General features: G+C 41.2%; 1 protein-coding gene across 3 annotated transcripts in view; it reads left to right on the top strand.

Annotated features, from left to right (window-relative positions):
• Positions 1 to 10,585, top strand: part of RPS6KA2 (ribosomal protein S6 kinase A2) — a 262,329-nt gene extending 251,744 nt beyond the window's left edge. For all 3 annotated transcript variants that reach the window (XM_088161421.1, XM_088161422.1, XM_014875797.2), the window contains 5 exons: positions 201 to 362; positions 4,361 to 4,437; positions 6,905 to 7,022; positions 7,954 to 8,091; positions 8,445 to 10,585. In XM_088161421.1, coding sequence (XP_088017547.1) covers positions 201 to 362; positions 4,361 to 4,437; positions 6,905 to 7,022; positions 7,954 to 8,091; positions 8,445 to 8,570 — 621 coding nt within the window. In that variant the 3' untranslated portion in view covers positions 8,571 to 10,585. The remainder of the gene's footprint in view (positions 1 to 200; positions 363 to 4,360; positions 4,438 to 6,904; positions 7,023 to 7,953; positions 8,092 to 8,444) is intronic.
• Positions 10,586 to 24,776: the final 14,191 nt, after the last annotated feature.

Genomic DNA, 24,776 nt, shown 5'->3' with positions numbered 1-24,776 from the left:
CATTTTGTTTCTTTTTTTAACAGACTTTAATTTTTTTCCCCTTCATTTGTCCAAGGCTTTTAAGTAACTTTTTTTCCAAAACTTAAATATTTTCGGCATGAGCTCTTGACCGACCTCAACCAGCAGACCAGAAATGGCAGCCAAGCCCAAGTGCTCCCTGACCTCCCCTTCTCACTTGTTTCTCGCTGTCCTTTCTTAAGGTGGTGCACCGAGATCTCAAGCCAAGTAATATCCTCTACATGGATGAGTCAGGAAACCCAGACTCTATCAGGATCTGTGACTTTGGGTTTGCCAAGCAACTCAGAGCGGAGAACGGGCTGCTCATGACTCCCTGCTACACAGCCAACTTTGTTGCTCCTGAGGTAGGATCACATTTCAAAGCCTGCAGCAGTAAGTGTGTCCTAGGAAGCAGTCCTTCCTCCCTTGCTGCCTTTACAAGAGGAGCAAGGCAGAAACCAGGCTACTGGCACTTGCACAGCCTCTATTACCACAACTTTCCTATTCTGGTCCTGTCACGGCAGTTGTTTTTCTCCTGACAGAAGCTGGTGTCTGTCTTGGACTGGTGCACACAATGTTTTGGCTCATTACTGGGATAAATATCATATTTTCTCTAGCTGCTTCTGATCAGACTGCTTTCCCTTTAGTGCACTGCAGCAGAACAGGATTAAGGCTTAAGAGGAAAATCTTGATGTCAGGTTGCCCAGAGATGTTGTGGAGTCTCCTTCTCTGGAGATATCCAAAAGCCATCTGGACACAATCCTGAGTGTTCTAGGGGACCCTGCTTGAGCAAGGAGGTTGAACTATATTACCTTTCCACCCTTAACCATTCCATGATTCCGTAATAAAACTGAAAAGAAAACTCCTTGCATGAAATCGTTACTATGCTGAAATCAGTGAGAGCTTTATTGTTGACTGCATTGAGCTAAAGAAACGTCTCTCCTCTTGGGCTCTCCTAGTACCAATCCCCCCTATTTTGGGGGAAGTAGGAAATGCTTTCTCATTTTTACAGATGGGAAAGTGGAGGAAGACCAAACAGCTTGTTCCAAACATAGGGAGAGGTGGTTCTGCATCACTGGCAAGTGCTGCTCCTTTCATGCAGCCCTGCAGGAGTGGGCTTGGCTCATATGGCTGTTTCATGGCTTGGGCTCTTTGCTGTATCTCACCTATGAGATGTTCATATCTGCTTCCTCACAATGAAGGAGCGAGAAGATAATTTCTTGGCTAATTACCCATTTCTTGGAGTGATGAAAATCAAAAACCTTAGTACTTGCAGTGCACTACTTCCAATGTGTGTCTTCCTTTGCTTGTTCTGGTCCTTATAAGAAAAACAAAAAACCACTGTCTTTCAATACTTCATCTGTTCTCTACTATCAAATACCATTGTCTCTCAGTTGCTATCATCTAGCAGTCTTCTTTTTCCTCCCTAGGTCTTGTATTTCTCCCATGCAATGTTCATCTGTGACTGGGCAGAGAAAAATAGGATGATCTTTCTGTATGAGATCCTTTCATGATACCAAAAATGACAGGAATCATGGCCTTCCAGCATCAGAAGGAGAATTTGTTATATAGAGACCATTGCTGGGGCAATATAAATTCAAAACAGATTTTTCTTCAGAAAAAAAACCCCTTGTATTGCCAAGATAAATTGGTTTGGGGTATTTATTGCGGTTTGGTTAGGCTTGCATTTTAGAAATCGGAATGAGCTGTTTAAAATTTATCAAAGTAGATTGAAAAAGTTGTGTGGTACCACAGCCATTCAGTTTCTAAACCACAAAAAATAATCATGTTTGCAAGATTTGAAGCACTCAGATTTCCTCCAAGGTACACGATGCTTAATATAAGTGGACCTATTTTTCATGATGGGCTAATTTATATAGTGTCCGTAATCACAAACATTTCAGCCAGTTTCAGATCAGACTCCTCTGATTTGAACTGAAAGCAGAAATCACACTTCCAGACATTCATGATGAGTAAGACAGGTCCTGCTAATGCAGGAGACATTGGAGATTAATTGAAACATTACCAGAACTGGCAGAGAGCTTGCATAAAGCCTTAAGTGCTTTTACGTTTTACCTGTGATATAATGCTGCCCTCCAGCCTAGATTTGACTTTCACATTCCCGGAGTACTACTGCAATGTCTGCCACATGCTCATGAAACTAATTAAGGAGGCAGAAAGTCAGCTGAGCTGGTGACAAAGAGAGTGGTGACCGAAGAAGGAGGACATGTTCGCCCACTTGGATCTCCCTTTATTTTGGAAACAGTTAATTTGGGGTTTAGGAGATAGCAAGAGCCAAGATGAAGGCCATCTGAAAGAGGCACGCTGCCACCTAGTGCGAGTCGTGCTGCATGCCAGGAGGAAAGAGCCAGGCTGTTGTACTACTGGTGCAGTAGGGTGCTTCTGGATAAAATAAAAATATTTTATTCTGCAGTTTTCCTACAGAATTTGTGAAGGACTACTGCTTTGTGATTTGACATGATGAGGTTTTTTATTTGCTTTTGTAGTCATTCATATCTCTGCTTGTTACAACTGAGAAAAACCTATATTTATAACACTGTTAACCCAGAAAGTCAAAGCCTACAGAAATAAAAGGGAGTTAGACAAATATCTGAGCCATTCTCGGAACTGGATGAACCCAGGGTATCATTATCTCCAGGACGCCCATTATCCCCACAGTGTCTTGCTATGGTGTAGCACTAAGAACCAATTTCTGCCTCTGTTTCAGATCCCACTAAGTTCTGGAAGTGACTAATCATTTTGGGATTGTGTAACCACTTGCTTATTAACCCGCTTCGCTAAGTATCATCACTACCCCATTTTTCTGTTTCTTACCTTGGTCTTGATTGTCCTTGGTAATTGGAGGAAAACAGAGAAAGAGTGAAATTGTAATTGTTCAAAACATGAGAACAACCACAACAAAAGATAAATGTTGGATATTAAGTCCCACAGGTGAAGCAAGAAGCAACTGAGTTTGTCAAATAGAAAAGAAGTTTTTCCCATAAAAACTAACATTAGTAGAGGGGAAATGAATGCAGGAACTAAATAAATAGAAAGAAATAAATCAGCCAGAAAGGCTACATCTTATGTGCAGAAGAGAGAGGCAGAAGCATGATTTTACCAGGTTTGTCAACAGAAGGAACTGCAGCTTCTTCTCTGGTTTTGTTGCTGTGGGAGCTTTTTTGGCTTGTTGGGCTTTTTTCCAGGTAGCAAATGTTTGCTCAGCAGCATACCTGACAGATGGTTGCTTTGCCACTCATCGTTTATAAAAACTGTTGAGGCAACATTTTCTCAAACTTTTTTTCCTTAGAAGAATTTGGTCTTTTCTGGAATGGACATCTGATACTTAAATGACTCCTAAGTAACAAGGCTGCAAGTCAGAGAAAGACTTGCTGAATTTGTACATTCCTTTTTCATGTGCTTAGCAAAAAGATCTATCTACTGGTCCATCTAAAGAGGACAAATCTCCCTGTGTGTCAGAACTGAATAAACTAAACTAAAAGCATAGTTTGCTTTTATGGGAAGATATGGAGGTGGTTCCTGAGCTTAGTTGGTGGCTTCACTTTCACTTGGACCTGCACTGCTCAATAGGTATTTCTTTCAGTGTGCACTAGCACAAATAAAATCTGGACTTTTTCCTTACTGCTAGACCTTACCATCCTGTATTAGGATTGACCCTACTGGTCAGATCTCTGCTGGCTACCATGGGTCTTGTTTGTGCCACAGGAAAAGGGGGTCAAGTTTTAGCCTGCTATTAACTCCAGTCTAAATGTGCCCACTTTTCTTTATACAGAAGTAAGAGAAGCCTTTTAGGTTTTTTTGCAATTTTCAAGCATTTTCATTAGTCTGACATTAGATATGGTTCAGTGTACATCCATTTGCTGTATCAAATCCAAATTGAGCTCAGTTGGAATATTTACCACTGCCATTTAGCCCTGTGATGCATCCACAGTGGTTTTGGTACCTTTTATGTTAGGAGGATATGTTTCAAAATATTAATGAGCTTTTTTTTTTATTAAACATTTTAAAACAGTGAAATATTGTTCTGCTTTGCTGCATGTTGGATGGTCAGAGGAGCTCCCAGACTCCCCAGCTCCAACAAACTGCACTTATCTCTCTAACTGTGATGAGGAAAGATGTGCTGAGTTTAACCAGGTCTTTTCAGCCTGGGCTTTGTCTTGCTCCATAGCACTACTGAGTATTTTGATCCCAAGGCAGCCACCTGTTCAAGGCAGATATGCAGCTAAGCATATCTGGGATATGTCAGCAGACATAACCACTAATCAGTACTTTTCATAGATCAAAAACTAAAAATTCAGGAATGCAGATTAACCATTTTCATCTCTCTCTCTCCTTCCCACAGGTCCTTAAACGCCAAGGTTATGATGCAGCCTGTGACATTTGGAGCTTGGGGATCCTGCTGTACACCATGCTGGCAGGGTGAGTGACGAGGTTCTCCTAGAGCAGCAGTCTTCAGTGGGCTCAGCACTGCAGCACTAAGCCTGAAAAGAGTCACAGACAGGGATTCTGGCCTCTTAGAGAAGTGTGTTCAGTTGTATAAAGCAAGAAAATAGATGTCAAGACTTAGAATTGCAGTAAGATTTTTCTAGAATGCATAAATATCTTTGACAGTTGACAAATACTTTAGGTTTTTAACAGAAAGTGCCTGTATGCACTGAGACCTAGACTCCTAAAGTGCCCACTCACCACCAAAGCAGTGGGAGTTTTCCATTAGGAGAGATGCATACCAGTAAAAAGAGCCTCATCATGTTCACCTTATCCATGGAAGAATGTTAATTCATTCTATTGATACATGCATTCTCTTCAGCTTCATTATTCTTCATTTGTTACTGTTGTTGAAGTGTCTGAGCACCCCTAAAAGCTAAAAATATCCCACCCAAACATAGTTTTCAGATCATATTTGAAAAATATGATTCAGAAAGTAAACTAAGAGATCAGCAAGAATAGCAATAGGCAGCAGAAACTTCTGAGATGTACTTGGCAAAAATACTCCTACCAATGTGCTGGCTAAAGTGAAATATTAAAACAAGAAATCTAGGGAAAAGACACAGATTGAAATAAGCAGTGAAGGATAGGAATAAGATGTGCTGGGATGATTGGGAAATTAAGTGTGCAAACCCAATCTAGAGTTATCAGGCCCCTGCATTTCATTTCTCAGACTATGGTATGTGCACATTTATCATACCTAAGCACAGCTTGCAGCTTTTCAGTGACCTCTCTAAACTGTTTAAGATGATCATTCAGCTGTGACAAGAAGCTTGGATTCATTCCTAGATTTTATACAGAAAACAAAGAGTTGGACTCTGACTTTGTTATTTGCATCTCTTGCCTTGTGGGTTATAGAAAAGGTGCCAGGGGTCTCCATCTCATCTATTTTATTCTTGACTACAGATGTGTTCAAGGTCAGCTGAAATATATCAAAACTTTCTGGGGAAGTTTCCCAGTCTGCTGGATCTCCAGGAGCCTGTTTCTATTTGGCTGATGCCCTAGGCTGCTACACAGCTGGAATCAGTGAAATAAAATTAACACATTACCCAGAGTTATATTTGTTTGGTTGATTATATTCAGAATGCTTCTTTATTGAATATGAAGAAAAAAATTCCAAATATAATTGAATCAGAAATACAAATAGCATAACTTAGTGGATATTCCGTTTACTGGCAGGTGCCAGTAACTTGTATCTCACTTTTTCTGCACTTACTAGAGAAATAATAGTAACACAATCAGTTGAGGAATTCCTTTTTAGGTGCCAGCACTGCATTTATGAATGGAGAGGAGATTAGTAGGAACTGACAAGAATTTTCATCCAGGGCTTTTTTCTCCTCCTTTAGTCACTATGAGCAGAGAGGGCCCAGACAGCCAGGACTAGAGCACAGGCCAGGGATCATGTTAATGGAGCTAGTGATAGACCTCAGAGTTTTTGCCAGTCCTTAACTCTTACTACATCCCTCCTGATAGCTACAGACTGGAATAACATTATCTATCTCTTTGGACTGAACTGCTATGAAGTCTGAAATATTTTTGAAAATGAGAAAATACAGAATGAGGAATTGAATTTGCTATGAGAAACCAGCTGGGATGGGAAGCTGTGGCCAAACCAACTGTTCAACAATCTAAAAACCACCCTGGCAAGTTTGAAGAGAAGACAGATTGAAGGAAAAATATAAAAATCAAAAAAACCTACTTATTCTAAACCTGCACAGCTGCTCAAGATTGCCGAGTAAAAATGGGCTTGGTAGATGGTATTCAGCTGCAAAAACCTTATCTCTTGTCACTTGATGAAGACAAAAAGTGTACCCTCTGCATGTGACACTGATTTTGTCACAAGCTGGGTGCATGTTACAAGTAGTTTCTGACTGGCTGGACAAGGAAGTAAGTTATTGCAGGTAATTTCTTTTGCCCAACTGACTTGCACATTATGATTAACAAAGCATGGCGAAATAGGGTTCTGTTTTCTTTCCCTATTTTACTGTTTCAGATTGTATTTCTTCTCCTTTATAATTTTTGTATGTTCTTGCTGTTACCAAGGTACTGGTATGGGCAATAAAGGTGTTGGCAATAAAGCAGAGTTAAAACAAGAGGTAAAAACCCGACTATTTTTACAAAGAATATTTCATTCCTAAAAATTAAAACAGAACAAAAATTAAAAAAAAAATAAGGAATCTGTCTTTTCCTCTACGAATCAATATGAGGAACCACCAGCCTGTATAGTTTGAGTGAAAATGAAGTAGCAGTATCAGTGGTACATTCTGGAACCAAATTCCTGTTGTAATCAGTGGCAGTTAATACTAGAACCTAGAAATCATGTACTTGCAAATTAAATAGTTTTTTCTCTCTTTTTTTTTTCTTTTTTTCTCTCTCTTTTTTTTTTTTTTTTTCCCAATAGATTCACTCCTTTTGCAAATGGACCAGACGACACCCCAGAAGAGATTCTGGCCAGGATAGGCAGTGGCAAATATGCTCTTACAGGAGGAAACTGGGATTCAGTATCTGATACTGCAAAGGTCAGTGAACCCTTTCTCAAATTTTCTCTCAAGATTTAAATACCACAGAATTCTTTTTTTGGTGTAACTGCACTTCTAAAAGAAGTGTAGATTTATCAGTGCCACAGATGTATAGTCTATGCATGACTCACCTTCTCAGTTAACCAGGCAGTTATAATTCCTGTACAGTTCACAGATTAGGCTTCCCATCTATCACTAAGCAAGGAAAATCCTGGGAGAAAAAAATCATCTGGTGCTGAGATCTTTAGGCATGAAGCTGTGCACTAGTCTGTGAGACAGGTAAATGGGCAGGAAAGTTGCGAGCTTCCAGTTGCCCAGCATTAATCAGAAACTTTGACAGGCTTTAAAGATTCTTGCAAGAGATTTCATTTTTAGCAACAATGCAAGAACATTGATACTTTCCACCACAAAACTGCAAGCAATCCTAGTAACATATTAATCGTGCTACCAGCACCTGTGAACCTCACAGTGAACTTTTTATCAGCTGTCCAGTTTTGAAATTAAAATGCTTAGATGTTGTAACAGATGTGTAATTTAAGATGTGTAACTTAACTGAACTTTAGTTTCCTGAGTGTTGAGTTTCTACTCTAAGTTTCTCTTGCAAGCATGCCTCAAGGTCAATGAGGAGATGCCTCCAGATGGCATCCTCTCCCTAGGTGTTTATCACTCTGACAAGGTCGCCAATAATTAACAGTCATTCAATAAGATGAATACCCTCCACATTATGTTTTTACTGGATTATTAGCTGAGAGTTGAACATTACACTTGAAAATTTTGAAGATCAGACCTGACACTTAAAGAACATAAAGGCTGTCTAAAGTGCATCAGTCTCTCCATTGGACATGCTAATGATGACACTGCCAACAGGAAGATCTTAGTAAAGCCTGCACTGCTATTAACCCTTGTACTGTTTTCTTCCTTTTCAACCCAGGACATTGTGTCTAAGATGCTTCATGTAGACCCTCATCAGCGCCTCACAGCAGTCCAAGTCCTGAGACATCCATGGATAGTGAACAGGGAGTACCTGTCTCAAAACCAACTCAGCAGACAGGATGTTCACCTGGTTAAGGTACCTCCTTCACCCCTCCCTCATCCTTGCTTGCAGAATGAGCTGTCATTGATGTAAATAGTCTGAAAAGTGATAGAGGAGTTGGAAAGATCATTTGCCACAGAGGCTAAATTTAATATGGCACTGTCACCTGCTCAGTATTTTAACTTTAGGCTACATTGTAATAACCTGGTGGCACATACTGCTCTTCAATATTTTCAATCTGAGATTCTCTAGCTGTCTGCCAGCCTAAATGGTATCATTTCATGGAAACTGTGCATGTGTGACAGTTTTTTGGGATACTGAATAGGAGAAGGGAAAAGCATCAAAGAACTGAATTTCAGCTCAAAGTTTTCTCTTTCTCTGTTTTACAGGGTGCAATGGCAGCCACTTACTTTGCTTTAAACCGAGCACCTCAGGCACCAAGGCTGGAGCCTGTATTGTCCTCCAATCTGGCTCAGCGGAGAGGCATGAAAAGACTTACCTCTACTAGATTGTAGCAGTACCCCCAAAAGGCCTCCTTGAAAACCCACAGTTTATTATTTGAGAAATTCATCTTTACTTGGCTAGCAGAACATTTTTGGACAACCTGCACATGAAATTGCCAGAACTAGCAGAAGCCCACGTACGGCAAAGTTCTCATTTGCTGCATTTTTTCTTTTACATTCCAGCCAGGGTCCTGAGTTTAACAACTCCAAAGATGTGCCAGTTTTGCCAGTAGCTCTGTTTCTTTACTGAGATAAAGCCAAATGAAATAGGTGAGCTCCATCCTTTCCACCCTAGGAGAGCTATTTTTGAGTCTGTAAGATGTTCCATGGGAACAGTTTTCATTTTGTTTGTCAAGAAAAGCACTTTTTGCTACGAAGAACACAGTCGGGTTAGAATGCTGTTCCAGCATGTGTCATGATGAAGTGACTTGGCTGGTCACCAGTAGACATCTACTGATCTCCACTCACCCCAGGAAGAGTGAAGGCTGCAGAGACACATGAGTAATACCTTTTCTGGAACAAGTGCTACACAACATGAGGTAGAGAGAGCTGGTGGTGGTGTAAATACCTTCTGTTTTTGAGGATTCTTTTGCACTTTGTCCCTGCCTTCTCTGGAATGAAGCTAGCACCTCTCAAGGAGAGTGTGCCACCAGTTCTGACTTGCTCAAAAGTCTCAGCAAAAAACCTCTGAGAAATTCGGTCTTCTGAGGAAAATAATGTGTCTTATGAGACTTTGGGAAGGCATTCATGTAAAGCAGTGTGAGTAGGAGCCTGTGGATCAGGCAAGAGAAAGGTGTCTGGTCTTGGCCAGCAAGCGGGGCTGGGGAACCGAACAGAGGCAGGGAAGGGCGTGAGTGGCTTTGAGGACAGCAGGCAGAATAATCCGAAGGCAGCTAGAGTACAGGTGGGTGGGGGGCAGACTGTGACTCCCTCCCAAAGCAGGGGACAGTCCCCCTTCAGTGATGGTGCAGAAGACAGAGGGTGGCTGGGCTGCCCTGGGGCCAAGCAGGTTGATGCAGCCCTCCTCCCACACCATCACCCAGCCTGCTCACCACAAGCCCTTCTGGCAGGCCAGAGTGCCACGCTGGGGTACGAGAGGCCATTTCCAGTCATCACTCCCTGCCCTCCCCTGGCTGTTCACCCAAATCTGCCTCCATCACCCAACCTTCCATGTCCCTGCCTGGGTGTTCTGCTCTAGCAGAGCTAAACTCCCCGTGCCATGAATGTGCAGAGAGTACCCACTTCTGAAGAGTTCAGCCAACTCTGTTACAAGCTTTAATAATAATAAATTATGAGGAGAAATGGGAGGATGCTCTGCTTTTATATTTATATGAATATGTACATGTGTATTTATATACATATAAAACAAAAATTCTGTGCCCTAATACCTGGGTTTTCCAGGTCCAGGCAAAGAAAACTTCTGTTGAAATGGTCTCTACAAAATGGACTTTTTTCTCATTCCCTGGTTTCAAAGAAAGCAAGCAAGGTTTGTGGTGCCAGATGTGAACTATTTTTTTATTAATTTTCTTACCCATCTTGGCTTACTGGTGGTCACAAGCTGACCGGGATTCTACTGCTTTTGTTAATTTTTGTTTTCTGAGTGAATTTTGTCACCTCAGATGCTTTGTGGGGAAAGCTACTGTGCTGTGTTAGCTTTTTTCTGTTGTGACAGGGGAGGAAAAAAAAGAAAAATGTGAACATGGAGCTTCATATGCTAGACATGGTAAATTTTGCTTGCTGAGTAGTTTGTGCATCTTGGTGCTGAACTGGAATTACCAGATCACTGCCTCAGAGTGTCCAAGGGGTTTCATTTGCTATAGTAATATTCTTCCTAAAACGGTTTCTCCTTCAGTGTTGAATGAAGTTTGTTTGCATTAGTCTATTTTTAAATTTAAATGTATTCTTAATAATTTAAACTGATATTTAATGTTCAAGTTTACGTGCTGTGCACAGAGGATCACTGCAAAGCAGCTCTCCTTGAAGCCCTTCTCTTTTCTAAAATAAACAATGCTGTGAAACTTCACGCAGATGCTGAATTGGCTGGGACTGATGAGTGCAAACACAAAGATGGGTGTCTATGCCTGTGCACACAGCAGCCCACATTCTCTCCTCTGGCTAAGCTGTGCTCAGTGTCAGCTTTTTGCTGCCTTTAGAATTTTCTGCTTGTTAGAAGTCTCACACGTTTCTGCTAACAGCACACTGTGAGGATATCCACTGGCAGGGATATCCTGGCTGGTGCAGAACAGCTCTGGCCAGGCCTTGTTTCCCTTGAAATTGCTTCTGTCCTGGAAAAAGGCAAAGTGGGCATAAGGATGCAAAGGGCAACCTGGAGGGAGGGCTGGATTTTCTGGAGTACCAGCTGATATGTGCTGTTTTAACAAAATGTATTTTAATGGTCAGAGGCATTGTATTGTACACGGGCAGAAAGACTGTTGAAAATACTATGTACAGTGTTTGTCTCCCTCTGAGATCTCCTGGTCATCTTGCATTGCTTCAGTTTGCTTTCTCTCACAACCATTGGAAAAAGTCTACTTCCCTCTAGATATACTCAGTCTTAAGTCTTTGAGCATTTTTTTGAACTGAATATGTAAGCCAACCTTACAGGATGTTGTTCTTCCCAAAATTTAAGGGTTTTTATCTCTTCCTGACTTACCTCTTTCTAACCCACCAGCTATTATCATAGAGGCACATACGGACTCATACATCTTAATGCTCATTAATTACTTTATAAGCCTAGTGATAACTATAAGCCCATACATAAGCCCATACAGATAGTGGGCTTTGTTCATTAAGGTTTTGTTGCCAGTGCATCCAGATGTGTGCATATATGTGTCTGTATGTAAACACATGCACAAAAATGCTGTCCCAGCTTGTCCAAATAAGGGTAGAAGTGTTCTCAGAGGTTGAGGTGATGATACTTGGAGTTTTGTCTGCAGTGTTCTTTTGAAATATCTCATTGATAATGGTAATGATAACTCTGGGTGTAGAAAAAAAGATTGTGCCCATCCATGGAAGAAACTGCCCCATCCAGCCTCCCCTCTGCCCCAGATGTGCATCCCCATTCCACCTCCAAGGGCAGATCAGTCTCCCCTCTGCAGTCCTGCCATGGGAAGTATTCTTCTGAGGGCTTTCTGTCCTGTTCCAGTCAGGTGAACCCAATTAAACTACTTCCACTGTCGTCTTGCTGATCTAGCTTGCTTGGACTTGAAATACAAGAGTCTCCATAAGCAAATACAAGGGAGACAGAAGGGAAGGAATATGCCACTGGCAGTCATTATTTCAGACTGACAGCACCCACCATTTCCCCTGGCCCAGCTGGATCCAGGACAGGCTCCTAGACTGTGGCCTAATTTCTGCAATGGCTGCTTTTGTACCAGCATCTCCTTTCTAGACTCCTGGCCATGGTATAGCTCAGCAATAAGCACTTTTTTTTTCTAGGAGAAAACTGAAAAGACTTAGCCTCTCTCTTTCTTTCTCTTTCTCTCTCTTTATATAACCTTAAGAGACTTTTATTAAATGTTATGTTTAACTCCTGAAAGTCTAAAAATCTCTTTGAATTACAACATACCATCTTGCAAGTTTTTAATCCATAAAGTGATACAGTGCCTTAGGCTATTACGAATATTACAGTTACATTTTTAACCATCAAGCTGCACAATGCAATGACTGTCCAAGGCATACTACAGTGTGCCTGTCACATAGTCAGCTCATCTGGAGGCCAATTCAAAATCAGTCACAGAATGGTTAGAGTTGGAAGGGACCTCTGGAGCCCATCTACCCCTCTGCTAAAGAAGGTTCACTTAGAGCAGGTTGCACAGGACCATATCCATGCATGTTTTGTTGTTCAGTTCAGGAGAGAAGTGTCTGCCCAGCAAAGAGGAGGCATATCCCCACATTTTGCAGAGCTGGACCCCACCTCTGCAATTCCAGGATTCTGAAGAAGCCAAATGGCCCTGATGAAGAATATCATGGGAAGCACGATCCCAGTTCCTACACAGCACCACAGCTTGTCTGTATGGCAGAGGTGTGGGAGATGCTGCTCAAAGGGAGAGCTGACCCCTGCCCCAGCCCCTCATGAATTTTCACTTATTTAAAATCCGTTTAACTTTTTCTAAGCAAGTTTTAACAGCAGATAGCATTTATAAAGCCTGTTTCAGCAAATGACAAGTGACCCTCACAGACACGTTGTTATAAATCTCTACATTTGAAAAAGAAGTCTACTTGAGAATAGATTCTGCTTTGTTTCCTCAGAAAAAAAATCATCTTCAGCTCCCTGAGAGCCCAGGGTGCTGGGAATAGCCCAAGGACAGAGAGCTGAGTGAAGCACATCTTGTGTGACATGACATCATGACATCACATGGCACACTCTTAGAATTGTGTGTCCTAGTACTTCATCTAACCCTGGATGTAATACTGGGTTCTCTTTTCAGCCAGACCCTTTCAGCTCTCTCCAACAACTTGTACCCAGCTCTGGTATCTCTGAATACATCCAAACCTCAGTCAAGTATGCAATTGCTGTGTGTCTGTGATACGAATTATGACAGGGCTTGGCTCACCCCCTAAGCCATGGATGGCACAAAGGTTTCTTATGCTGCTGGTCTACTGAATTTATGCCAGCATATGCAAGTGCTGACACTAAAAATGGCAGGCAGTCACTTTCTCTTGACTTCAGCTGCTCATCTATTCTTTCACACCTCCCTTAGCCAGGTCACCACAGGGCAAAGCAAATGTTTGTGCGTCAGAACAAATGGCTGGGGACAGCAGGAAGGCAACAGAATCTGTTTAGCCAACAGTGCTGCCAACATTGGAGAGGGTACGGAGTGTCACCTCTGTCCCTCTGTTATGCTGAGCAGAGCCCAGGTGTGGCTCAGAGTCAGGGCTATAAATGATGTGATGCTTGTACAGCAGCAGGTTCCCAGTGCCAAGCCCTCTGCACAGAGAGGGAGGACAAGTCCAGGCTTCTGAAAATTGGCCACAAGTTCATACAAACTCCCTGTAACCAGAAGGTGCAGGGCCACAGACACCATGTCCTAGGGAAATAATGTTGACTGTATGTATTTTTGCCACCATTATCTTAATAAAAGTGATAGAAAAACCCCAGGGTTTGTTTTTAAATCGTCCATTTTTGCAGAGGAAATTCTTGATTTTGGGGCATGCTGCAGCTTTCTCGATCCCTAGAAGGAGTAAGGCAGTCAAACACAGAAGATACAGCAGATTACTATAGCAGAAAATATATTGTAGCTTTCACTGGAAAATTATTTTCAAGCAGATGTTTTGCAGCCCTCTCTTAGGATGTGTGTATCAGAAATGCCAAAGCAAATATTTAGAAGCAAAGTTCCCTTGTTGAACATCCAGAGATGACACCTTTAAGCAAGAGCCATGTGAGCTCCACATTCACATATCTGAATCCTAAAAGAGAGGCAAGCAGCAAAACCCTTCAGATATTCCTTACATTAAAATATAAGATGCTTTAGTATATAATACATTCAAAAAGAAAAAAAGTAAAATTGCAAGCCCATTTTTTTTTCCTCTTTTGAAGTATACATAATTTTCCTTTAGAAGTGTATATTCTTACCTCCTAGCTGACCCTGATCCTGAAATCTTGTGTTGCCTGAAAACACCGCAGCTAAGATGCTTCTGGCACCTCAGGTCCTGTGTGAACACAGTCCCACACTCCTCTCTCCATGTCTGTCCACAGCAGACATTTGCACACAATTGCACACCCTCTCCTATTCTGAAAATTAGCAAAACCATGAGAATTTAAACTCAGAAGATAAAATTGAGTTAACAGTAAGGTTCTCAGTGTGTACAGAACTAAAACTCTTAGTATTCAGGAGAAGGGTGGATTGAAGCCTGTGCAGAACAAAAATGTTACAGAGTAAATAAAGTAACAGTAATTCTTAGAGCCGAATTTTATCTAAACTCTCTTCATAGATTTTTGTTAACATAGCCTTGCTTCTCCAGGTGCAACTAGGTGACAACACATATATGTCAGCCAGCATCTGATCATGCATGTCATCACAAGGCTTGCACATGAAAATATTTTGCAACCCAAAGTTTAGAATCTGAAATTAAGATTTTGGCCCTTTTTGTCATCCAGTATTATGTAAACCACAATGTTCAGTGTTGAACCGTTCAACCACTATTTCTTGCTTTGGTATACACAGTTACAGAGTCAAGTTGTACTCCATTATGTCTCTTAAATGGATGTTATGGACCTATTTTTCAGAGATGCTTTAGCCTGAAAGAAAAATGAGGAAAATGCATGCCTTCTTTGATGAAGGCAAATTTTGAAAGGAGAGGCTGGAAAATATGTGTTTAAAGTGCAGAAAATGAAAACCAGTTGCTAAAAGATTGTTTTTTATTTGCTACTCAGAGCCAAATCTTGCTGCCTTCACTCCTGTGTTAATTCCTTAATCCTTATGCACCTTCAGTGACTCTAGTGGGAGAGCTCAGAGTCAAGTCCTCTTTCCTGTTGCAGTAGTGGAGTCTGGCCATTAGGTGATGATGTGTGCAAGGGATTTACTTGGGTAGTATTAAATTGACAAAATATGAACCATGATCTAGCACTTTGTTTACAGGCTCCATATTCATGTTTACAAAATGATGATTTCCAAGGTTCACGCTTTTTATGTTTCCTGTATGAAAAGGGCAGCCAGTGTACAGATATTTGTTATGTTTACCAGCGTTTCTGAATAGATTTTTTTTATAGTACATGGTTTTATGAAGTGTAATATTTTTATAGCAGAATGACGATCTTTGGACTTTCTATATTGTTACCTACAATTGTTTGCAAACAAGCTCTTTGCTCCCTTTTTTCTGTGCACTGTATCCCACGTTGCTGCTGCTAATGTTGCTGGCCTCAGCTGCTGCTGCCCCACCATGATGTGGGCTGATGGTATTGTGAAACTGTGCAAACTAACTTCAAAGAGCTGTGATTGTGCTGAAGGGCTGGCTGCATGCTGGGTTCCTCCTGGCAGGAGGGATGGGGAGCAGTACCCTACCAAGGCAAGGGTTTACTGTGGATGGCCCCCAAGGAGAAGCCTCAGTGCTCACCTTTGTCTGTATTCTGCCATTTTGGTCTGGCATGCCCATCCTTTCCTTTCTTTATAAAGAAATAAAAAGAAAAGAAAAACAAAAAAGGATCTTGTTTGTTTTTGCATAATTCCTTTCCAGTCCCCAAGCACTGGCCAGGTTTGAATGCCATCTGTTGGTCACAATAAAAGCACACAGTTAGCTGTTCAAATTATACCTGGAACTGTTATCTTTGTGCAGCCTGAATACTCAAACCTCTCTTTGGAGAAGCAACAATTAAGCCTTTAATGCCCATCGTTCACACAGTTCACCCACTAGACAAATTTAGGATTTCAGTGCCAGGCAAATGAGTGCTTATACACAAGCTGCCTCAGCATAAATTTACCTTGTCCCCTTGAGATCTTCCAAGGTACCATTCCTCTGGAAACTGGTGGTCTCTGGCAAGCAGCCTGCATAGCCTTTTCTGTTTGCTGGGCTTACTGGTGACCATAAAAGCAAAATCAACCCCTCCTACTTTGAGGGATTGGTTCTGCTTCCCTGGCATTACATCTGAGCCTGCACACAGTTACACTGGCGTTCACATCTGGATTGTCATTAGACCTGGCAACATCACAAAGGTGGTGAGTCTGGCTCAGGTTCCTTACAAGAACAGCATGTGGTAGCAGAGATGGAGAAACAGCATGTGATTTAGGTCGAAGCAAGCACAACCGAGCAAACTTGGACTTCAAGAATGTTGTTCATAGGATTTCTGCTCTGACTGTAGGCAGTCTCATGCCTCTTTTCTCCTGCCAGCTGCTCCTGTCTTACTCCCACTTCTGTCCTTCCTTTTTTTTCTCTGTTAATAAAAGAAACTTCCTGCCCCTTTAGTCCTTATGGTCCTTCATCACTGGGACATGCATGTCCCTTCCCATCCTCTTCCTCTGTACCTTGGCATCTACTATGAGCTATTCCACCTTTCTCTTACCCCGTTTCTGCCCCACAGGTCCATCCTGGGGGTTTATAGCCTCTTCTAGTAGGAAGGCAAACAAATCTGGTACACCTGTCTTTACAGGCCCCCCAGTTAAAAAAGGAGGCTTCTCTGGAGAACCACAATTATGCACAAGAACATTCAATTAGGAAAACTGAAGAGAAAAAAACCAAAACCAATCCAGCCTTTCTCTTCCATTCCCACTTCTAATTCCTCTTGGTCAGGAATGAGCCAAGTTCATCCATTGCTGGACACACATTAACTTTTCAGAGGACCTGGTTAGGAAGCCATGGGTCATGCCAGGCCCTTGGCAGGCAGATTATAATCTTTCCCTCCAACGCTAGAAAATGAATAAATGAGATATCTGAGAGGAAGGCTTTCCAGAATATACTCAATTGCCTAACCAAGACATAGCCCTTCTAGGAAACTTGCATTGGCAACCATCTTAAACCTCTGCACTTACTGAGAAATGTAACCATGCTTTTTTCCCCCTGAGGTACACACTTGTTTAAAACTTTGTTAAAAAACCAAAACAGTAGCCAACAACTCTCCTCCCATTTGTAATTTTGTTCTTTATTCAACATTTATTTCTTTCTTGTGCCTTTCTCCTCCTTTATCCACTTCACCCCCTTTTTATGTCCCACAACAATGTACCATGGGAATTGTCCTAAGGCTCAGAAAATCCTGTTATATGCCTGAATAGCCTCATCTTCAAGGGCTGCACAACTGCTGGCTGAGCACCTCAGGCAATACAGCAGGGCAAACAAGAGGCAGTAACAATAGCAACTAGTGTCTGAAGATCACAAGAAGCAAAGATTTTGCATTAAAAGCTGTGAAGAAGAGCTGAAGACAAGGATTTTAGGCTATGTCCAACTTTTTAAGTTACTCATAGATAACTTCAGTGCATTATCTGTTAAAAGTGCCATACGCCAGCTGTCTGGAGACAAGATGGGAAAAAAAAATTATCTGTCCATTCATCTAGATGGACAGGAGCTCTTTGATTTTCTTCTAAACAACCAAAGCTGGCCTGAGATCAACTCCATTTTTGTTTAGGAAATTAGTTTATTAAGAGGCTGGTGACTCACGATCTTTGGTAAGCCTGTGCATTGTTTTGGCTTGGCACACTCCTGCCTAATTGATTCTTCCTGTCCTTCAGGGTCTGTGGTCACTGGCAAAAACAGCTGCAGCTGTAAAGCCTAACTCTTTCCCTCCTGTAGAATTTTGCAGATTTAATTTTAATGATAGTCTCCTTGCTAAGGCATGCAAAGGAAGACTAGTGATTTCCAGTGCATTTACCCAGACTTCCTAATTATCATGTTGCTGTCTGGGCTCTTGTCTCTGTTGCAAATTCTGTTATAATCAGTTATTTCCTTTACTCATTCATTTACTAATTTCACCTGTTGGTACTACAGCAATTTACCCGTTAGGAACATCAGCTGTTACAATGGAGACTTAAACACAGAGAAGAGAAACAACCTGCCTTTCACTTGAGAGAAGTGACAAGGGTGACCCATCAGCTTTAAGAAACTCTTGGCAGTGCTGATCTTTTGCTATATGCTGCCATCAGAAGAGATTAGGAAGTATATGTTAAAGGTAAGAAAATGTCATGCAAACCCCACCGTTCAAGCCTCAGGAGTAATTTTTTAAAATGGCACCAACTAATACAACTTTAATATATTTAAAGTCTAGAGTTCAGGTGCAGATAAAAAAACCACCAAAATACCTGCCTTGGAGATTATTAAAGACCTGCTCTTAAAACATAAAAGGAGAAAAGGAGTTTGTCATTCCCTTTGTTTCACTTTTAGTAGTGTCCCTTAGCAGACAGAAGGTTAGTGCAGAAGCAAGCAGATTACTTCAATAGCCTGCACTAACCTGGAAATCAATTTTAAATGCTTGTGATGGTCTCTTTGGGCTTCAAATATGACATGCATTCATATCATCCTACCACAAGCAGTCAGCACTGAATGAGCAGATCAAGACTGATGTATGAACTCCACAGATTAATTCAAAGATTTCTAGGCCACAAATACCTGGATGAACTTTCCTTGTTTAAATCTGTATCTTTACTATGGCACACGTGGAGAATATTTGCTGTCTTTTGAAAATATAGAATATCACTCTGAAATGTTGTGATGTTTATGACTAATTACAGTGTTAATTTAGAACAACCTGTTCCCCACAGTTGGTGCAATATGGTTAAAACCTGTAACAAGACCAGGCAAATGGTGTTCCTTAAACATAGTAAAAAACTCACTGCCTTAAAATCCAGATAAATTATTATAGTATTAATAGTGCACTAATCCTATGAACCACAGGAGGGCCTTACAGAAATAGCTATCAAACACGAGTGAAACCTTTGAGAAAAAAAAAAGAGATAAATAAGACTTTAATTTCAAATGAGATCTCCAATTAGAATTAAACTTTCTCTAAAATGGAGTGAAAATTAGGCCACCAAATTTTGAATTTTATATGACCAAGGCCTGAAGCTGTGCGGAAGCTTGTGAACTGACTGGCTTTATACAGCTTCTGAATATCTGTGAGATACACGCTGAGAGAGAGATTCCAATTCTAATCACAGGAAGGAAGGATTATCAAATAACAAGTATAGATGCTGTTCTTAATAATGCATGGTGGCTGTTAAAGAAGGTGCTTGTCCAGGGAAAACACTACCCCACTCATCTCCTCAGCTTCAAGATGGTGCATATTAGCAATTCCCAGAAGAACTATTTTTTGGTAAACCTAAACACTAAGGATTACATCTAATGAGACTTTTTCCAGCTCTGTGACAAACACTGCTGTAGCTCTGTGACAAACATGGCAGCAGCAGCCTCCTTGAGGAATGTTGTGGCAGAAATTAGTGCAGAGCAGCCACTCAGTATGGAAGTGCTGCATAGCAACTCCCATCAGGGCACCCTCCTGCAAAGTGACATTCCTTCTTTGAGTCCAAAGAGCATTGAATTAGCCTGCACTGCTGGAAGCTTGCATCACGCTCCCAGGAGGTTGTGCATCATGCTCCCAACACCAGCCTAAGGAAGGAGCTGACAGGGCTCCCTGCCCTGATCTGCAGCACCCACAGCAAGTACTGGGATCACAGGGTTTCCATGTGATGCAGAGATGATGCTCCCACTGGCTCCTCCTGAGCTTTCAGAGAAAAGAAGGAACTGCTTTCAGCAGGTTATAAAAATGTACTTCTGCACAGCCTTCAAGAGGGACAATCTGAGCAAGAAAGCAGCACCAAAGTCACAGAGGGGGGTCACAGTAAGGGTATCGATCTACTCCACATATCTTCTTGGTTTGGCTTTGTTGAACTTCCTGCTGTGTGTGAAAGGTTTGGCTTGCACTCTGCAAGGGCTAACTAATACTCCCTATCTGTGCAGGGCAGACACTACTGTCCAGCCCAGGTGCCAAGGATCAGTAGCTTTTGGATACAGTACTTAATTTATAAGGCACTTGGTGTGAAAAACAAGATATCTCTTGTAGAAAACAAGATAGCTTTTGTGAACTGAAGCCATAGCATCACCAGCTAACGTTAATGTTTATTGGAAAGATCAATACCCATATAAGGATATGTTGTATCTGTGGGACACAACATTTCAAATCATTCTAATAAGAAAAGATCCTCTCTACATAGTTTGGAGGTTGTCTATAACCGCCCAATTCAATTTGGTACATGCACATTTGGGTACATGAGTAAAATGTGTGCATTCTTCTATAAGTATACACACTTAAATATTTAAATTTTTTTCTCTCTCTCTTTTTTGGTCTGTTAGGCCTTGTGCAAACCTAAATGACTCTGTGCTGAGTCCTGAATGACTTTGTAGAAGTCCACTATGACCTATTGCTTATTTCACTTTGATCCCAGTAGCTTTGGAAAGGACTTTGGCATGTTTACCTTCAAGTTACTCATCATGTACGCCCATAGTTCGTTTATACACTGTAGCCTACTGAAATTTCCTCTTTTTCTTTTAGTCAAGGAAAAAGGCTAAAGGTGATTTCAGGGTCCCTGTTTGGATACACGTCACCAATTTAGAGACCTTTGGCTTCCTCTACTAAGTCAGGGACATCTTAAGATACCATCTTGCTCTCACAGTTCTCCAGCGAGCAAGAGAAAAATGTCATTCCATCAAGAGAAACACTTAAGTTTAACAAAACTGAGAGTACTGTAATTAGACTGAAGTGAGCCCTGGTGTAATCATTTGTCTTAATGCATTTGTCTTAAACGTGACAATCTTTTTTTTTTTTTTTTCCCTAGGATAAGTCTACCAATATTTATGTTCAGTTTTCCAGTGGCAGTAGTTTAGGTGGTTGTTGTTTAACTGGGGAAGGGCTGAAAGAGGAGAAAAGCACAGAATTATACTTTTCTCTCAGGCATGATCCCCTGCTCCTGGCCATCCTCAGCCTCGCTTAGGTTGTTTAGACTGAGGAGAGCGAAGGTTCCAGGAAAGACCATACAGTAAGTTAATTTATTAGTAGCAAACCATGCCAAAGACCTATATTTTTATCATTTTCTAGTAAATTTATACTATATGCAGCTCAATAAAGACCCATGAGTCCTGAGGAGAAGATTACATAACTAAAATGACTGTAATTATTTACCACTGTCTCTCAGCTTTGACACCTCACTTTCTGCCATCAGTCAGAACCCTGACTCGATCCTTTTCGTTATAATCAGTGGGATGTTTGTATGGGTCAAAGCACTTTAAGGACATACAAATGTTGGGAGAAAATCGGTGATGAAGTGTCTTCATAAAGCACAAGTGTTTCAGTACACATTTGCTAGGCAGCAATGGAGGAAGCAAATCTCCTCCCAATCTTACTTGAGAAGTACATGCCACATCACTGATAGTCCTCCCTCAGAAACTGGAAATAGTTTTTAAAAATGGAATAGAAAAGTATTTTTTCCTTGGTTTTTTTACTCCTGTTGGATTCATCACCAAGGCAGGTTTTCCAGGATGAGGAAACCAACTCTGCTTTGCAGCCCAGTTTGACACCTGCTAGAAAGTACAGCCTACTAGGGAGCATTACCAACCCTGCCATTCTGCTCCTCTGGACATGATAATTACAGCAATGAAATGAGTATATGTCATTTAACTCTAACAGAAGTTTCACCAGCTGAGAGAAGGAGGTGAATTTTCAAGGCAATTTTACAAGAAAAGGCTCTCTTACCCCAGCTGACCTGATTTAGGAGTATAAAGTACAGAGGGTATCTGACTGAACAAGCAGCCCTCGTCCCTTCCTTCCCAAACACAAGTTAATCCTCCACAATCGCTCCAGGGATAACAGGAATGCAATGGTGTTGCACTAGAAACTGCAGTTTGGTGCTTTTTCTCGCCAGGAAGTGGGCACATGACTATTAAAAATTACTATTTTTTGTAACAACTTCTTTACTGAAGAGAATTTCGTAAGTTAAAGAAAAAGGACACTTTTAAAGGTCCATTTATTGAATAGTAATCAATATACCCATGTAACCTGTATCCACATCACCAACTGCAAGTATAAACAACCTGTGAATATACCCATTTCATCACATTTTTCCCCATGTTTAAAATCTGATTTCTTCTAAACAACCCTAGCAATATAGCTTTATGTTTAAAATTAAAATCGAAAATTATCTAATTTGAAGCAATATTATACATGAGTAAACTTCGAGATGAACTTCAGCCCAGAAAATGCCTTTAAAACATTTAGAAGCAGTCTTCATGACAGTAAAACACACATCAATATAGCCATTACCAGTACACATATTTCAGCAGGAAGCTAGCTTATGCAATTTCACTTTCAATTTTGTATGTCTCTTTTATTATGCTGAGTAACTGAGGACTGAAAGTGGTCTCATCATATAAAGGCGCTATCCTCCAGCTGCCTGAAAGTTCTGCTGCACTGTATTTATGCAGTACTACTCATGCAGGGGGCCTCCTTCATCTACAGATGGTTGATTTCTAGGAAAACTCCCCGGAGAAAACTTGCCCTTACGAACAGCTGTACTGTAAGTTTAAGCAGGGGAAGACATTGTTTGGGTTTTTTTATGTTTGATTCGGGTTGGTTTGGTGTTTCCCACCTCTCACACAAGGTTTGGTGCTGTCAGTGAGCCCAGCAGTGGGGAGCTGCCCCACCCTTGAGCAGTGACCTCCAGCCCTCCAGGCTGCTTCTCAGGCACCGAGAAAAAGAACAGCCTCACTACAAACTCAGCTGCTTCTCTGCCAGACTGCTGTACTCTGCTTCCCCTTGTCCATACAATTTTGGACATGACAGCTTTTCACAGCACAGGACTAGCTATGCATGTGTGATATAGACCAGAGCCTAGAGCTTGCGTGGCTTTTACCTACAGAGTTTATAATAACAGGAATAACTAAAGCTAATAAAAGCTTTAAGTATTCAGCCCCACCCACCTGTAATCTAATCATGACTGACAGGCCTTTTTGCATGTAAGGCCGGAAAAAGCAGTGATAATTGCAACAACTGCCTGAAATGCTTGTCTTCTATGCTGACAAAATACTTTCATTTTTCATTGTTATAGGCAGCACCCTTGCTTTAGTTCCTGCTGCCCAGCTGTTGCTTGGCTTGCCTATAATCACTGTTAATCACAATAGCTGCTAATTTGCCAATATTTATGTCTTGGCAATCAAAATTTTTTTCAAGATCCATTCTGCATCTTTTTTGCTTTTCACTTTTTGACTCTGTCCATTGTAATGCCCACATCATAGGGTAATTTTGGCCATTCATAGAAGAGGGTCTTTTTCTAGTGGTTTTGTAAGACCATTGTCTTATTTGCAGAGCCTCAGCTGGCAATATATGTTTTGGTTTTTTTGCTGTTTGATCCTACTCCAGATCCTACCAGAACTGCAGATGATGGAATGCCTCTAGCTCCAAAATGTGCTAATTTATCCTAATTGATCAGGTTTTACACAGAAATTGTAGATCTCTCAAATGATACATGATGATTTTGTGCAATAATGTGCTCCACGGTCAGTCACTGAGAACTGTTACCTCTAGAAGCTATAGCTATATTTTTCATCACCAAGTAGTTCTGAATTTCAGAAAGTGCTTTTTGAAAAGAGGTATAGCTTCTTCTTGGGTTATTTAGTTTTTAGGCATTTATTTCAGTTTTCTTCAGACTAATACTAAAGTCCTATTTCTACTAGGATGCCTTCGCAAACGTGTCAGCACTGAGTATGCATTTTACAGATGTTATTCATTACTTCTATAACAAAGATTCCCTTCTTAGAATTCTCAGGTGTTCAATCTACTTAGTTACTGCTGTGTGCTCCCCATGGAATAAAACTGCTCAAGCATCATGGCAGCATGTAGGGATAATGTATCCGTAATCAAAGATGCAAAGAGAAATGCAAGTGTCACATCAAGCTGTGCTCTCACTTGGCTCCGTTTGAGACTGCAGCTGATTAAATGTCATATTGGCTCTAGTCAATCTTGTCTACCTACCATGGGATTTCTGCCCCCTTTAATGAACAGGTATTTCATTACAAGGTCTAGGAAGACTGTCCAAGTAGTCTATCTTTTCTTCATATTTTTCTGCAACTTTGGAGCTACCACAGCAGGGAAATATTAACTCCTTCAGTCCTGAAGTCACAGTTTCTTCAACAACTTGTTTAATTGTTGTTCCCTTGTCTGTCAAGCAACATTCCAAATAATGCTTCATTGCAATTCTTTTCACAGATGGGAAAAGGCACCACTCTTTCCTCCTGAAGATGTTTGTTTAGAATTGTATTAGAAACATTCTTTAGCACTGATTTTCTTGTCAAGCTTAGCTAATGCATATCATTAGTAGATTGCTCTGCAATGTCCATTATTGCCAGGCTGGTAGAATACCACCATGCATGTGCCTGCAAAGGCATGTCAAGAGGAAAACAGGAGATGCCTGAAAATGAGAAAAATGGCAGGCTGCTTTACTCAGCAGCTGGATCTGAATCTACGGAGACCAAGGTGTACTAACTCCTAAGGTGCAGTTCTGGGATGACAACAGGAAGTGCCATATGTCCCCCGCAGCTAGGAGGATTGGCCCTGTCACCCCCAGAACCAGAAAGGGGGAATGGGATATGAAGACTCCTTTCTAAGGAAGACACAGCATTAATTTGCTGAACAGACCAATCATCCAACAGCTCACCTCCTCAGAGCATACTACCAAATATTAAAGCTCATCCAGCTCTGGCTACCTTATGTATGTGTCCTTGCAAGCAAAAACACCATCCCTGGGTGCA

This window comes from Sturnus vulgaris, chromosome 3, assembly GCF_052056855.1.
Source record: "Sturnus vulgaris isolate bStuVul1 chromosome 3, bStuVul1.hap1, whole genome shotgun sequence".
NCBI classification, from domain to species: Eukaryota; Metazoa; Chordata; class Aves; order Passeriformes; family Sturnidae; genus Sturnus; species Sturnus vulgaris.
The sequence above is the reverse complement of the archived record's forward strand: the minus strand, read 5'-3'. Positions and strand labels throughout refer to the sequence as shown.